The sequence below is a fragment of the Pantherophis guttatus genome, chromosome 1 (genome assembly GCF_059756535.1).
Source record: "Pantherophis guttatus breed Tessera chromosome 1, ASM5975653v1, whole genome shotgun sequence".
In the NCBI taxonomy this organism is placed as follows: Eukaryota; Metazoa; Chordata; class Lepidosauria; order Squamata; family Colubridae; genus Pantherophis; species Pantherophis guttatus.
The window spans coordinates 292,859,251-292,876,609 of NC_142063.1; the positions used below are offsets into that span (position 1 = coordinate 292,859,251).

The 17,359-nt window shown below is 37.2% G+C and overlaps 1 protein-coding gene across 1 annotated transcript in view; it reads right to left on the reverse strand.

The window, feature by feature from the left end:
* The window catches only part of GALNT14 (polypeptide N-acetylgalactosaminyltransferase 14), a 329,955-nt gene that overhangs the window by 104,967 nt on the left and 207,629 nt on the right, over positions 1-17,359 (reverse strand). The window contains exon 3 of the mRNA XM_034427962.2: positions 8,400-8,498. Within this exon, the coding sequence (XP_034283853.2) occupies positions 8,400-8,498 (99 nt within the window). The remainder of the gene's footprint in view (positions 1-8,399; positions 8,499-17,359) is intronic.

A 17,359-nucleotide genomic window follows, 5' to 3' on the forward strand; every position in this document is an offset into this window, starting at 1 on the left:
AAGGCTGCCAGACATTTGAAGACAGAAGGACAACCATAGCACAAGAGAAGCGAGCACTCCACAAAATCAGGGCTGCAAATGCTGCAATAGTGGTGCCCACATGTCTGCCTGACATGTGGCAGAATGTTTCGTGCCCGATCAGCCACCTGTGAACACACCGTGGACAGCCCACAACTCTTCGAAAACGATGGACGAACCTCATCTTTCAAGCTATGCTATGTTGTTCCCCTTAAGATTTTTTAAAAATAAATATTGATATAGGCATTTATTTGAAAGCACCTTTTAATCTTATGTACTTACTTTGTGTTTTATATCTGTTATATTTTTAAACTTATTTTAATGGAAATTTTATTGTATTATTATTATTGTATTTTTGCCCAGATCTGTTATTTTATTTTTTTAATATATTTTTATTATATTATTTTCTTCATTTTACATCACAGTTCCAAACTTTGCAACAGCAATATACCGGTATATACCCAGATCTGTTAAAAGAGAAGGTAGCATATAAATTTCCTAAATATACAGACATACACACCAATTCTGACATACAGAAAAATAAAATAGCAATCCAATGCACATGTAGTGAAGTTGATTTCAGTGTAGCAATGCAAAATATACCGTATTTCTGAATGAAATTGCTTTCTCAAAAACTTTATCCGATATTCTACTTCTTCTTTCTCTCCTTCAGCTCTTGCATTCTTTCTGAAGTCTGTTTCTCATTTCTCTTTACATATTTGTAGGTAATTTTCCTTCCTTCTTTCCTTCCTTCCTTTCCTTCTTTCCTTTTTTCATAATCAACAAATCTTCTCTTTAATTAAATTTTACAAATCTCTGGAGTCATTCTTTCCTCTGGGTTGATAGAAATGAAACCCATGTGATTAATGCAGTTCTGTGTTTCTTTGGAGACTTCTAAATGACTGAAAATCTCAAAACTGCTGTAACATTAACCAATATTATTCTATTTTTATTAGAAATTGGGCAGGAAACGAGACTAGAAATTGATCTATGTTTTCCAGAGCACATCAAAAGAACCAAAAGCCAGCATCTTGATTCCAGGCTGTGCTGCCTCTTTATTTAATAGCTCGCTATATAGATCATAACAAGCCAAAAAGTAACAAAACTCATTATGGATTGGTATCATGTCTGAACTCAACCACTGTCTCCTGTGAATCCCATTTGCTTTTCATCATTATTCAGAAGTCTTGCATTAAATATTCCTTTTTTCTTATCATTGCCAAAAGCAACATACTTAAAAATATAATTTTCCTTCAATATCCTTGGGCATAACTATATATTTAAAATAACTTTAAGTTGACTAATATCAAGCAGATCAATGGCCTACCTTGTTTAAAATTGACTTCACTAGAATTCCGCAACCTTTCTCAGTCTTCCGTATCATCACACTTTTTCACATCCAATTGCTGAAGTATCAACCCATCCAACATAATCCCAGTGGTGTGATTTTGCAAAATCTTGTGTAAGGCTATCACATTTCTGTGAATTTCCAGTTAGATCTTATAATATTTCAACTTAAAATTATCTTGAGGGAAGTCTGAGAAGCACAACCCATGATCTAATTATTGGCAGCAATTTTTCTGACTTTTCTGGTATCATTCTCTCCCAGATTTATGTCTTACTGTGTTAACTATATATCTGTATCTGTATCTAATCTATATCTCTTCTATGTCTATCTACATCTACATCTCATATATATCTATTTGGGATAAAGCTATAATTTAGTACAAGTAGTCCTTGATTTATGACCACAATTAAGCCCAACATTTCTATTGTTAAGTAAGGCATTTGTTAAGTGAGTTTTGCCCCATTTTACGACTTTTCTTGCCACAGTTGTTAAGTGAATCACCGCAGTTAATAATTCAGTAACTGGGTTGTTAAGTGAACCTGGCTTCCCCATTGATTTTGCTTGTTAGAGATCACAAAAGTTGATCACATGACCTCGGGACACAGCAACAGTCATAAGTATAAACCAGTTGTCAAGCATCTGAATTTTGATCACATAATCATGGGGATGCTTGCACAGATCATAACTATGAAAAATGGTCATAAGTCACATTTTTCAGTGCCGTTGTAACTTTGAACGGTCACTAAACGAACTTTTGTAAGTTGAGGACTACTTGTATCACCATTCAGAGCAATTCCAGCTTCTAGCTGCATTTCCAAAACTTTTCATCCAAATACTACCCATAATAAATGCTGGAATTAGAGACTTTTAAGAAAGACACATACATTAACCAATATCACCTGGAAAGCTATTAATATTTTATCATTTGTAGAAATTGTACCTTTCCTAAATGGAAATTGTTAATAACCAGCGCCCTTCAGTGAATTTCCGTTTTTTTTTTGTTTTTTTTTTAATTTGATTTATATGCCGCCCTTCTCCGGAGACTCAGGGCGGCTTACAGTGCGTTAAGCAATAGCCTTCATACTTTTGTATATTTATACAAAGTCAGCTTATTGCCCCCACAAACTGGGTCCTCATTTAACCTACCTTAGAAAGGATGGAAGGCTGAGTCAACCTTGAGCCTTGGAGAGATTCGAACCAGCAGTAAATTGCAGGCAGCTGTGTTAATAACAGGGTGCTTTAAACCACTGTAGTACCAAGGCTCTTTACCCAAGAGTCCTTCCTTCTTGTGTAACTGAAATCCAATTTAATGATGCAGATCCCAAAATGGCCAGACAATACTTTGATATGTATCTTTTGGCTGTATTTTTTTGTTCTCAGTATGGAAAATTAAGTTATACAATTCAAAATGAGCTAAAAAGTGCACATTTATTAATTTATTTTTGTTTGATATTTTGGTGCCTTTTACTCAATGTTTACTCCTGGAGGTTGCCTGGACTATTCCTTGCCGTTGTCTTGGCAAGATTTTCAGAAGTGTTTTACCACAGTCTTCTTCCTAGAAGTGAGAAAGAGTGACCCAGCTGGCTTTGTGCCTAAGACGGAACTAAAATCGCAATCTCCCAGTTTTAACTACTACATTAACTAGCACTCAAATGTATTTATATAAGATTCTTATATATCATTACTGAGTCCAAAAGAACTATATGAGCTAGATGAAATTATTCTACCTGTTTCAACAATGTACACATATATTTATAATTTCCTGCCTTGCTGAAACATAGATATCATTCAAATTCTGCCAGCACGACAGCTATTCTTTAAGAATATAGTAACCTAGCTTTACACATTTGAACCTGTATGGTTATGGGACTGAGACAACTGATGTCTGGATGATGATGATGATGATGATGATGATGACGGATTTTTAATGATCTCTGGTGGAGTCAGATAGGAGTGATGTTTCCACCTTGGTTCTTCTTTACCATCTTAACAGTTTTCAATTGTGGTATCCTTCTGGACTGGCTCTAGAAGCTTGATACAGGCAACACAGTACTGTGATGGTTCTTCTCCATCCTTTGGGCTCAGTTCCACTTGAAGTTGTTAAGGAAGGAGAAGTCCAACCCTGCACTGTAAGGTCCTTTGGTTTTCAGTGCTTTCTCCTCCCCTGTTTAGCAGCTACATAAAGCCTCTGGGCAAGGCCTACTAATAATTTGGCATGAGGTACCAAACTACAACTCCATCCCAGGTTGTCTAATGGCCCCAGTGCCTGGTAGCTGTGGGGGCCTCTAAATGGGGTACAACAAGCTTTAGCTTAATCCCAGCAAGACCTGGGATTTTTGGACCCGCTAGGACTTTTCATTTCATTTCATTTTTGTTCTGAGTGGGATGGCACTGGACAGTGCTGACGGGCAATCTGGGTGGCTTCCTGGACTCATAGCTCCTGCTTGAGGAGTAAATAGCATCCATGGTTAGGTAGGCTTTTTGCACAGCTTGGATTATATATCAGTTATGTGCATTCCTGGACTAAGAGGCTGTATTCATGATCGCTCATCCCTTAGTGACCTCCAGATTAAAGTACTGCAAAGAGCTCTATATGGGCCTGCCCTTGAAGAACATTCAGAAGCTTCAGCTACTGCAGAATGCAATAGCACAGACAGCAGGGCTTGAACCTTTAAGCCCTTATGGCTTGGGGCTAGGCTACTGATAGGATTGTCTCTCCCCAGTTGTTCTATCTATCCCATCCATTCTGCAGGAGAGGCATGCTTTGGGTCCCATCAGCTAAGGAGTGCCAGCTGACAGGGCCCAGGAGGAAAGCCTTTTCTGTCAGGGCACCTTTCCTATGGAATGTCATTCCTCCAGAAATTGTATTGGACTTTGGTAAGGCCCTGAGGACGTGACTCTTTCCCTGAGCATGGGACCGAGCCTGTTGATTGGCTATGTTGAATGTTGGAATGTGGCTTTTTTATCTTTTTCCAGCTGCTATGGATTTTGCATTTTTGTATATATTTTAATTGTTTTTAACACTGTAAACCACCCAGAGTCATGTTTGCAAGAGGGCCCCCATATACACTGACTAAACAAAGAAACAAACTTTCTGCACAAGCTGTTCATTATAGTGCTAGGTTCCATTCAATGATGCCATGCAGAGATATATTCAAAGCACAGAAAAAAATTCTATATGGATTTTGATACCTGAATATCCTTTGCCATCTTTACCAGTGCAAAACAGCTTGTAATTTTCACATTTGGAGTCTTCAGAATGAATCATTGGTGAACAGTCTGCTTTTCAGCAATTAATTGCTTGAAAAAGTGGTGGGATTGCTTTGAATAATGAATGAGCTTGGTAATTGCATGATCTGCTCACAAAAGACTTGCCAGTAAAAAAGGGTGGGAAAGAGAACTAAACAATAATAAAGGAATCACCAATCATATTAATTTCTCTAATTTCCTTCCCCCAACAAAAGCAGAATCTAAGTGTGTGACCTTCCAAGTGTGCAAACCAAAAGCCATCAGGCATCTGAAATATTTAACAAGGCAAAAAACTGTAATAGTCAGCACACTTTTTATGTAGTTCATGTACAATACTTTGAGATATGATGACAAAATTTGGTTGCAATACAGCACAGTTTTGGCAGCACTATTTGGCCTGTTTTTCAGGATTCAGATTAGTTTTTAGAAAGAATGAAGCTGAAAGAGCAGAAAACAGGGATTTCTACTGTATGGTAGAGAGGTTCATGAAGTTAGTACAGCCCATCAAGTCCCAACTCCCTCAAGAGAAGGGCAAAGTATCTATTAACTCAGAAAGCTGGGAAGGAAAAAAATAAGATTGAAAATCTAGAGTTCCTGATCTAGAGCAGGACCTATATGTGCTTTCTATGTAATATGGCAGGCAGTTAGGTTCTTCTTGTCTATAAAAAAGGAGTATTTTTTGGTATCCCGAGCCTTCTCCCAAATCAGTCTATTCCTGAATAAAGTGATAAATACCTGGAACGCTGAGATTTACAACTGTGATTGTGCGAAGCTTATTAAATTTAAGGGTGGGAATAAGAGTGGATTTTCTCTACGAGTGGATTATCATTAAAAAAAATGTTTATTTTGCAAGATTTCAAGATTCTGTAACCATAATCTTATGATAAAGATGGGAGTCATGGTTTTGGTTTCTTGACTGGATTACCTCAAAGGGCTGATATCAATCTGCAAATTTGGAAGTCCATCTCCCCTCCATTACTTTTATTTTCTAGACCACAAGGGAAGGTCCTTTCTGAGGCACTTTCCATGTTTCCATTCCTTCTGTGGGGTGAGATATCTTTTGTCTGACCATAGTCTAGACTGCGGCTCTCCTTCTTGTCTTCCTAGGTTATTTTCATAGTCCATTACAATATGTCAGTACCTTCTAGGAACCATCTACCTTCTAGGAAGGCTGTGCACAATGGTTTTCTGGTCTTCAAGATAGTTGTTAGATCCAAGATGGCTCAGAAAAGCATGAAAATGTCAAACATGCAGCATATTAACTAAACTATACCAATACTGATTGGTACTATTCTTACAATTAGCATAGTATCAATGCAAGTGCTATGGATGTGACTAAGGCTGGTAAAGCTGTTAACCCTTTGTCATACTACAAAGTCTTAGGTGAAAGTCTTAACTGACCAAGCATGAGCAATATCTATGGATCTACATTATTACCAGCATGGTATATAGAAGATTTAGCATGTATAAGAAGTAAAAGAAAAAACAGCATGACATAATGAATGAAATATGCTCTGTCTATAAAACTAGGAGAAAGAGAAAGGATGCAAATGATTAGAATGCAAATGATTCAATCTTGTGGAGTGGAATATTAATGTATGCGGAGAAGTGCAATCATAGGTTCATTTATGATAAAAGGCTAAAGTATATGTCAATAAGTACAGACTGGTGAAATCAAAGTTGTTGCAGATATGTATAAAAGTACAAATCTATAAATTGGTGAAAGTTACATGTTAATACTCCAATGATTGGAGAGAATAGGAAGAACTAAGTGGTTTTAGACAACTGAATAACATTCTGCATTAATTTGATCCAGGACAGGGTTATCACATTTGCATCATCACATTGTCATCATGTGACGTATCGTGACTTTTCTCCCCTTTGCTAAAATGGGGGTGGGTGTGGCCAGTGCGTGACACATCTGTCCTGCAGGCTGCAAGTTTGACACTCCTGATCCAGGAAGTAAAATTATCGTATTGTATTGTAACAAATAGATGGATGGGAACCAGACAAGAAAGTATTTAAAAAAAATGATTAGGCCATTTGGAGATCCAAGGATGAATGACTATTATGACTGGTAAGCATCTGTTTAAAAAAGGGTTTGTTCTGAACATATAGTTTTAAGCGTTACTGTTCATATGTGCATACAGAAAAGCAATCAATAGAAATATAAAAATATATTAATTCCCACCAAAAATAAATAGAGGTGGATGTAAGAATGTAGAAGCAGAGGAACAGAAGAGATATTCAGAATAAAGGAGGGGAAATTCAGTGCTACAAAGTGTGTGAAATTATGACAATGGTAAACATTAAAAAGGACACTTGGTGGAAAAAAATAAGGAAAAGCACTCATAAATAGTGTGAAAAATAACATGGCTGGAGGTGCAGAGACTGTTAGTGGAAAATATTAAAATATAAAATATGGATGTGGTGTGTTTATGAAATAGCTCTGCAAGTAGTTTAATGTGTGTGTGAAGACGATATCATGTTTGATCATTGGAAGAAGCCATAGTCATTCTGTTAGAAAATGGAAAGAGTAGGAAGAATGATTGGAAAAACTGCAGAGGAACTACTCTGTTAAGTGTTTGGAGGGTGGTCTGGTAGAATACTGATCAAAAGGGGGCAACGATGACAAGTAAAATTTGTGGCAGCCTTATGCCAGGCAGGAATATGAAGAAGAGATTTTTGCTTTTTTATCATTGAAAAATATATAAATACGAGGAAGAAAAATGATTGTAGATTTACTGATTTACAGGAAGCACATGGCAGGCTTGAAATAAGGAATAAATGTATAAGTAATGTTTGTGATGAAGCTAGAGATAGGTTAGTTGGGACATGAATAGATATGCATTTTTGTATGCAGATAATGCTCTGCTGTTGGTTGAGAACCTGATTGATTTGCAGTGAATATTTGATTGCATGATGCAATGAAGAGCATTTGAAAATTAATGTGTCAAAGTCCAAAATACTTGTGTTTGACAGACAAGATGGAGTGAATGATTGCAAGTTATACATAAATGATGAAAAATTAGAGCACACAGATTGATCTGTGTATCTATGTAGAATGTTCATGAAAGATGAGAAAAGGGATGGAGGAATTTTAAGATGGGCAAATGTTGGTGGAAGGAGAGAGGGTAGTATGAAGCCCACTGAGAGGAATGAATGTTTGTCAGAGAAGCAAAATAGTTGTGGCTTTCCTACACTTCATTATATATAGAAGTGAGTTTCAGGCTACATAATCAAAAGCAACTTGAATGCAATGGGAATGGAGTACTTAAGAAATAAAACAAGAAGTGACAGGGTTAAGAATAAACAAGTACTGAAATAATGTGGCTGAAGTACAGAAGTGAACAACCAATTCCAAACAAGCACGTTGAAATAAAAAACTTAAAGAATAAAAGGTTGTGAATGAAGTAATGTACAGATGTGGTAGAAACTATGAATGGTTTGCTAGGATAGAAAATTGAAGAGATGATTAATGAATGAAATTCATTCATTCTAGTTAAGCTGGTTTTAGCTATATTTTGTTTTCTTTTTCTAACCTCTTATGATTAATTCCTTAAAATGTCTTGCTCCTTTTCTACATCTGTTTACTCCTTAAGTGTACAGCCTCATGGCTATGTGCGCATGCTTATTTGGTGGTACCTTTATGTCCATAAGAGCTGATTTGGCCTTTTTTATTAAAGATAATTTCAATTATTTTTTAATGGTAACATTTATAAAATAGTTGGTATCTTGGATACTATTCACCTCTCCCCTTTAGTGCTAGATGAATAAATCTTACCTTCTTATCGTCCTCAACAATGTAGACCGAGCTTCATTATGGAAGGTGATAATGATGCTGGTTGGTGGCAGATCTGTACGATAGTGTAATGTAGTGCACCTGAATGAAAAAATTAAAAAGTATTTTTAATCTATGAAAAATTTAAGAAAGTATTATTCAGTAAGTTCCTTTCTTAACAGAAAATATTAAGCATCATGAAATAGTGTAGTTGAACACAGAACTGACAATAATGTTGCTATATTATATTTTGAAAAAACCTGAGGTGATAATAAAATTATTTTGAGACTTCAGACCTGAGTTGCTGTTGTTGTTTCTTGGGTGAGAAAATGGTGAAAATATCATTAAGACAGACCTCAATCAGATCTAATTTGATAAAAATATGGACCTTTGTGTGGCAATGGATCCAAAACAGATTCAAACTGGCAACCTGAACATAAAACCCTCCTGATCAAATTAAACACCATAAAGCCAGACAAACATTTTCATCACACCTAGATTTAGATTCATTTCATTGGCCCACAATCTATTATAGTGTCTGAGCATTAGGCAGAATACAGAGTGACTCAGATAGATTAGATAAAAGGCACACAGAGGTCATAGGAACATCATCCACATGTCACTTCTATTTATGTCTGGGGATGATATCCCAGCAATTTCATATGGAACAGAGATGGGCACTCTGCAAGTCCCAAGTCCCCTTCTTTGTAGCCCTTGAAGTACCCTCTGATACATATTTGCTAAACCTGAAAATGGCTGTATCACAATTCTTTAAAAAGGAAAAATCCTAACTCCCTGAAACAAAGCTCCAAAATGAACATGCAGCATGTAATTGTATTCATACTGTGGCACTCAGCATCCTCCAAATTTTTAAGTGCAGTCCTTGCCTATTCCTGATGTAGAAGTTAAATGGCATGAGAGATAGATTGACTTCTCTCTAGACAGCAATTTCCTATCACCACTTCCTCAAGTTAACCATTCAAACTGAAGCACGGTTAGTCTAATATAGCATCTCTCTGATTCTAAGTGTATAGCCTATTCAGAAGAATGGATAATGAGTTTTGTAAGAGAAAAGGGCCACTAAAATGATTCAAAGACTGGAACATCTCTTCCACACACAAAATCTACTGTACTTCAACATTTTAGCTTAGAGTACAGCTATAAAAGCAGAGACACAATGGCATAATGCAAAATCATGCGCATAATGAAAATGAGGACAGATAAGTTTTTTCATCTCTCATAGTGCGCTTCAAGGTTTTGGTTACCACCTTTAAAGCGCTCCATGGCTTAGGGCCTGGTTATTTACGGGACCGCCTACTACCACCAATAGCCTCCCACCGGCCAGTACGCTCTCATAGAGAGGGACTCCTCCGGGTGCCGTCAGCCAAACAGTGTCGACTGGCAGCCCCTAGGGGGAGAGCCTTCTCTGTGGGGGCACCTACCATCTGGAATGAGCTCCCCCCGGAGATACGGAGGATCCCGGATCTGCGCTCCTTCCGCCGTGCTGTGAAGACCTTTTTATTCCATCAAGCGGGCTTGGCCTGATCTCTTCCCTTTTTAAAATATGTAAATTTTAATCTGTTTTTAAATTATTGGGGTATTTTAATTTGTCTGGGCCAAAAAGTTTAATTTGATTTTATCGGGTTTTTAAATTTTGTATTTATATTTATGTATTTTATTGTTGGCTGTTCACCGCCCTGAGTCCTTCGGGAGTAGGGCGGTATACAAATCAAATAAATAAAATAAAATAAAATAAATAGTGTCAGAATCCTGTGTCATCCTAAGTGTGAGGATATTTAGAAACAAATTTATTTATTTTTTTAATGCAAGACATAAACTATAAATATTCTGCCATTAGATGCAGGATATGTAGGCCATAATGATGGCCACAAATTTGGAGAGACATTAAAGGAAATCAGAAATAAGCCTGGAATATTCAGCTATCAGTGGCTTCTAGTGGCTTCTAGCCTTGATGCAGGTATACCAATTCCTGAATCACAGGTAGCATATCTTAACTACCAATTGTTGGGAAGCAACAGGGTAGGAACAGGCATATCTCTGAGTTTATCCAATGTACTGACTGGATCAATGTTCTAGATCAGGGCTGTCAAATTCACGTCGTCATGGCGTCATCACGTGATGTATCGCAACTTTTTTCCCCTTCACTAAACTGGGAGTGGGCATGGCCAGCGCATGACACATCTGGCCCATGGCCCACAAATTTGACAGCCCTGTTCTAGCTGGATCTGTGGATGTATCCAACAAGGCTATTGGATTCTGCTTTCTCTGTCTGCCCATCCATTCCATCCATTGTTTTTCAGATTTTTAAAATCCTCCCTTTATTATGATTCAAGATGATCAACATACTTAATACTTTTTCCTCCAGATATTTCTCCCACAACAACCACCATGTGAGGGTTTTCTTTTTAAAAAATGCCATGAGCTCATCATACAATTTTGCTATATTTCTTTTGTTCCTCTTTTTAAACAAGCTAGTCAGACAAACATTATTTCAAGTTCTTGAAAAATTATTTTATTATTGATTATAACAATCTATCTTATATGATTCTAAAGCATCTAGTTTGCTACTTCTGTATTAATAGGGATATCTGAGCTGCTATAAATTCAGGGGAAAAAATATTCCAAAATAGGTCTTTAAATCATCTTGCATTTATTTTTTTTAAAAAAGCACATCTTAGGTAGCCTTATTGATACTACTTCACTATTAATAACCATAGCTTGTGATTCAGGGTTCATCCATATATCCTGTTCAGCTGAACACAAAAAACACCCTATTAACTCTTTGTTATGGACATGAATATTTAATGTTGTCCTTAAACTACTCCCAGCTCACTGGGAAGAAAGTCTCTCCCTGCAATTTTTTGCTCCACTGCAAATACAGTGTTTTGTTTTGTTTTGTTTTTCAATTCTGCCAAGACAAGCTATGTTGAGCAGGAAACAGGGGTAAATCAGTCCAAGGTAAGTTTAGCAAAGCAACCAGATTCTCCTGTCAAGCTGCTGGCATGTGGGCAGCACTTCATCACAGCACTGATAGTTCTGCTGGCATCTCTACATGGATACCTTTGCTATGGAGCCATAAGAAGCCATTAAGATGAAGCTGCCTTTAGTCTCTTCTGCTGTCACTCATGGACAACTTTCCCAACTGAATGTCCCTTCCATTTGACTCTCCTTCCTAGTGGGAAAGGAAGTCAAGTTCACTCTATAGGAACAACTTGTCTTTTGGTGCAGTGACTACTGGTACAGAAAGACCTAGTTACTGTCTTTCTCTCCCCCTACTTTCAGCTTCTACTTTGCCTCTAAAGTACACTTTGTGGACTTCAACTCTTGGCGTTGAAGTCCACAAGTCTTAAAGTTGCCAAGGTTGGAGACTCCTGCTCTAAGTGGTGTCTGCAGCAGAAGCAGCAGGGGAGGAAAAGCAGGGGAGAATGGCTCCTTTGCTGTTAGTTTGGTTCTAATTGTTATCCAACCTGGTGGCAGAAGAGCCATGGCACCAAAAGAATCATTCCTCACCCTGCCTCTCCTATCTCTAACTTCTGGTAGACACATCTAACTACTATGCTTTGTTGCTGAGGCAGATTAGACTTTGGAATTTAGCATTTCCTTCAGCTGGCATGAGCAGAATTATCTTCTGTACAATAAGAAACAATGAGCTTGATTTACAAAGATACAGATTTTGGTTGGACAACTGGATAATTTTTTAATAATCAGATCTGTTTGGATATCTTTGGGAGGCAGTAAACTCTTTTGACTTGAGGTGTTTAAGCAGATGGATAGCCATCTGTCAGGAATGCTGTATAGCAGATTACTGCAAAGGACAATACTGGTCCCTTCTAATCTTTATATTTTATAATTATAAGTAAAATAGAAAAAAGTAACTTTTAAAAAGCCAGATTTGCATAGAATTATATATTCTGAGGAATACAATGAATATGTAAGAAATTAACAGATACTGCTGCATTTACGGTCTCGCGCACTTAAATTCATAACTTGTGCCCCTTTCCACAGAACTATCAGGTCACTCTGGACCAGATCGAGCAAGACAATTGACTCACAATCTTCTGTCATTTCTATTCTGTTCAATAGGCTTTGATGTGTTTCTTTTCAATAACCCTCTGACAAGAAAACCTTATAGTGAAATTTATTTATTTATTCCTCCCAGTTAGCAGGATGAAGAATAAGACATCATGATTTTCTAAATGTACAAACTGGATTTTCCTGCCTTCTTCTCATAATAATATGCTTAGCTCTGTAATGTCCCCTTCAAAAGATAAAAAGAAATTCATGAGTTTTTAAATTTCAAAATGATTCCACTTTACAGTTTTAAATACTAATTGGTTCCCTTTTTAAAAAGAGTATTCATCCTTTTTTCTTTTGACATGCTTTTTCAGCGCTTTTCTTTTGCACCAATGTTCCCCAAATCAGATGCCATGAATAGTTAGAACTGGCTGTGTCTGCCTTCACTTTCTCCTGTCTGAGAGACAAAGATGTAGGCTTCATGTAACATAACTAGAGAAAGAAAAAAAGGAAAGAAAATGAACCACCGGTAGTTTTATCTCCAAGATATATCAGAAGACTTTTTAAATGTGGTCTAGTCAGAAATAATACTACGGAAGATTGCAGGGAAGCTTAGAAGAAGCATATTAAACCGCTGTAGATTATGTGTAGTTTACACACTATTAAACCAGAGGCTAAATTTTAGCAACCAGCTTGAATATTTCAGTAGCCACCAAATATTGAGTAGTTAAAAAATATGGAAATCTCTGTGAAATCCTCAGAATTGTTATCCTTGGAATTCATGGAAGTAAGCAGCATTGGATTCAGTCTCTTTCAACCCTAGAAAGGGAAGATCACAGTCCTGGTCAATATTCATGATTACATAATCTGTCTGTTTAGCAGAGACAGGTTTAATATTTTTCTTCACCAACTTTGAGACAAAACCTACTGCAACAACTTGAAATCATTTCAGGGGATTTCTGCAGAGGGCAAGGTCAACAAAACTCAAGATTAGTTCTTATATACTGAATATATATGCATTCTTCTTTGTGGCTACTTTTATATCTCAAAATAATCGAAGACTGAACTGCTGCTGAAGAAAAATCATGTACTTGAAATACTGTCCCTCTCTTCTTTTTAAATGACATATTTTAAGGGGATACTAACTGCCTAGGCAGAGACAGCTGAGATAGAAGTTACCAAAAAGAAAAAAAGTCATTTTTGAGTGCGGATTTGCATGTGTCAGCTTTACCAAAGGACAGGAAACTCAGCCAGACAAACTAATTCTATTTTATTGTAAAGCTATATTAACAAAATCTTGCAAGCCTGAAAGTACAAATCTCCTGCCATCTCCTTGCAAGGCAGTCCTTGAGTTACGACTGTAATTGAGCCCAGAATTATGGTCAGACCTTGTGGCTGCTAAGTCGGTAATTACATGACCAACCCAATATTATAACACTATTTTGTGGTGGTCCTCAAGCAAATCACCATGGTCATTAAACAAATCTGTAGTCGTTAAGCAAATCCATTGTCCGCAATGGCCATTGTTGGCTGAAACTGGAAGTAAATGCCCGTTTCCAAAATATATATATATGTATTATAAATCACAAATTGGATACTGCAAATTGCTGTAAATACAGGCTGGTTGCTGAATGCCCAAAAATGTGATCATGTGACTATGGGAACTCTGAATTTTAGTCCTAAGTATCTTCCCATCATAATTTTGAACAGCTGCTAAGTGATCAGATGTAAATTGAGGAGAGTCCCTTCTGAGCTTCTTGCTCTATCCACTATGCAGCTCTGAGGTATGCTGCCTCTTATCTGACCATTTCCTAGGTCCTTCCCAGACACTGTTACAGCCTGAGAGGGAGAGATGTGCTCATAGAGCCTCTTAGAGACACCAAAGCAACACTTTAGAAAATAAGGAAAAGCTATGGGATAAGTCAACAAAAAGAGATAACAAGTGGGGGGGGGGAGACTATTATTTAATAAAACAATCCATAGTTTAATATTATGTCTTAAGTCAGTATATCAAGCTTGAATGAATACTGACATTTGAATTTGAATGTTTCTTTTAAAGAAATACCTCCAGAATTGAAGGTACTCAATTTATCAATTGAAATAGGTATCCCTATTGAAGTGAAACAGGTATCCCTGTTATTATATTAAGACTCACTTTATTGCTAATTCATATTTTAGTTAATTTTGCCCTGTTTGTATAGATTTAACTCTATTTCTAACTGCCTTGAAACCAAATACTGTTTTATATATTTCTCAAGCCAAATATCCCTAAGACTCCTCCTGCATCAAACTGTATATTAATTCAGCCTAGAAATCAGTCTCCCAGAATAGCCAGCAAAATGCAGTTCACAAAATGCTCAAACGTGCCATGATAGCAAAAGCTATTATTTCTAATTCATTCCCATCAGACAGATGACATACTGTCTCTGACAACAGATATTCCACTTTTGTATTCCTAGTATTATTAGCCACTGACAGAGCTGCCTGATATAACTTTTAAAACAGTCTTTGTGTTAACTGCTATCACTGGTTTTTTTTTGTGCCCATAAATTCTGAATTTTCACATTGTATTTCAGAAAGATAGACTAGTCCCTATTGCCCATAAATTTGCCTACATTTAGGTCTAAATAAACTTGCTACCTTAGTTTATGTCTTGGAAATTCTATTTCTGTCCACATCTGGGGATATATTTGGCATCCCAACTGTTATCCTCAAGCCTCTTTATGGGGAACATGCAAAGCCAAGGCTAGCAAGTGCAATTATTGCTTAATAAATTAATATTTACTTAAAATCATTGTTCCTATCTCTGTACATTTATTTCTTCCATCTTTTACTGTGGCATGAGTATTTTCTAGGCTCCTCCGCCACCGCCTCCTAAAAAGATATTTCATATGATAAAGTAAAAGGCTGATACAAATGTCAAAGAGAGATAGCAGCAGCTGTGGATAGAGTGGCAGGGAGAAATTCATAGAAACCTTGAGAGAAAACCTCTTAAGAGAAAGCGAGGGCAGCTTGCATAACAACATTCCCTGTCTACCTAAAATGCCCCCATAAACAGGCAGGAATGAACCTTCTAATGGGATTCCTTTTAGTTCAGTGGGTCTCCTAGGTAGGAACTGGCAGCAGCATAATCAATGATCTAACCAATCAGGGCTAGATGGCAAGCTACCATTTCAAATTGTTATACATCTCCTAGTTAGCATGACTCACACAGTGGTAATATATGAAATGTACCTGGGGACTACATAGACCCAATCTGGCATAGATTGAAAGGTTCAGTTTTTAATAATAGAGCTGAATTCTAAATATTATATGTATTGGCTTCACTCACTTATTTTGCATTGTACACAGTTTATGATCATCATTTGTGGGCCTGTGCATGTAATTCCAGATGTTTTCTCTGAAATTGGAAGGCTTTTGAAGCATCCAATTCTAATATTCTTTCTAATTGAGCCAGCCTGTTTTGTCAATATTGACTCCAGCTGGGCAGAAGGAATTACACAGAATTTACTCTTGTAGTTGATTTAGGTTGTATGTATGGTTTCAAAATTTGAAAAACTAGAGGAATAAAAGCAGAATTCTCAAAGGTGATTTTCAACTTGATTTTCAGCTTTGATTGGTAATACACACACAATAATGCAGAGACTAGCTGCGTAATAGTAGACATAGGAGTATACACAGGGGTAACAAAATACGATGAGAAGAGCTTTAAAATTTAGCTAACATGTTTGATAAATCTTCCCAGGGTATTGCAATATTCATAGAAAAAAAAGAAACCAGAATTTTTATTTACTGACTTTCATATTGCAAAAGCAGCTTTCTATGGGATTCAAGCTTCCTAGCTCCATGCCAGCTAAAGTAGTCAGGATTTGAGCAGAATAGGTGATTTAATACCTCTGGTTTCAATCATCATAGATCAACCTTTCTCAATCTTGGAAGTGAAGATGAAGCATGTCAATGGGGGTGAGGATATAGAAAACTTTTGTAGAAGTTCTTATTTTTCACTCATCATCCAATATACTATAAAGTCCCTTCTGATTGGGACTTTAATATTCTCTTGCTTGTATTATTGAAATATGCTTCACATAGCACTGCCACTGAAATGTATTTAGAGTCTATGGCTAGACCTGCAAATATTGTGTTTAGTAGATTACATTTCACTCTTAAATTAATACCACTGGCTTTCAGTTTGTTTCCAAATACAGTTTGGGGTCCAGGTTTTTTTAAACTACTTTCTTTCATGTAATATAAACTCTGTTACATGTCCCATTGCTTAAGCTGAGCCAGTGGTGGGTTCCTCCCGGTTCGGCCTGGTTCGGCCAAGCTGGTAGCCGTGAAGATATGATGTCACTGAACCAATTCTCTTTGTTTGGGAGCTGGGTCCTCCTGCCCGCCCCCCACGTTATTCTTACCTTTTATTTGGCCCCGCCCCCAATCTATTCGCTGCCTCCCGAGTCCCAGCTGATCAGCTAGAAGGAAAAAAATTGTTTAAACTCTTGCCGCGGGGCTTCAAAGGGCCACCCTACAGCTGATCAGTGTTAAAAGGCAGTGTGGTGGTAGACCAGAGCGCTCGAAAAACAAATGGGTAGACTGGTGCTTCCAAAAACAAATGAGTAGACCGGTGCCTCCAAAAACAAATGGGTAGACCGGAGTGCTCCAAGAACAAATGGGTAGACCGTACAGCTCTGCAAGCAGTTAAAAGGTAGATCAGTACCTCTGCTAAATCCTAAAGAATTGTCACATGACCATCAAGCCACGCCCACAAAATAAGCCACGCCCACTGAACCGTAGTAAAAAAAATTAGAAACCACCCCTGAGATGAGCTGTAAGGCAGTAAAATTTAGAACATATGGTGGATGCTGTTGCAAAACAATTAATGGGGGGGGGACCAATAGATACAATAAAGAAATAACCAATTAGAAAGCACT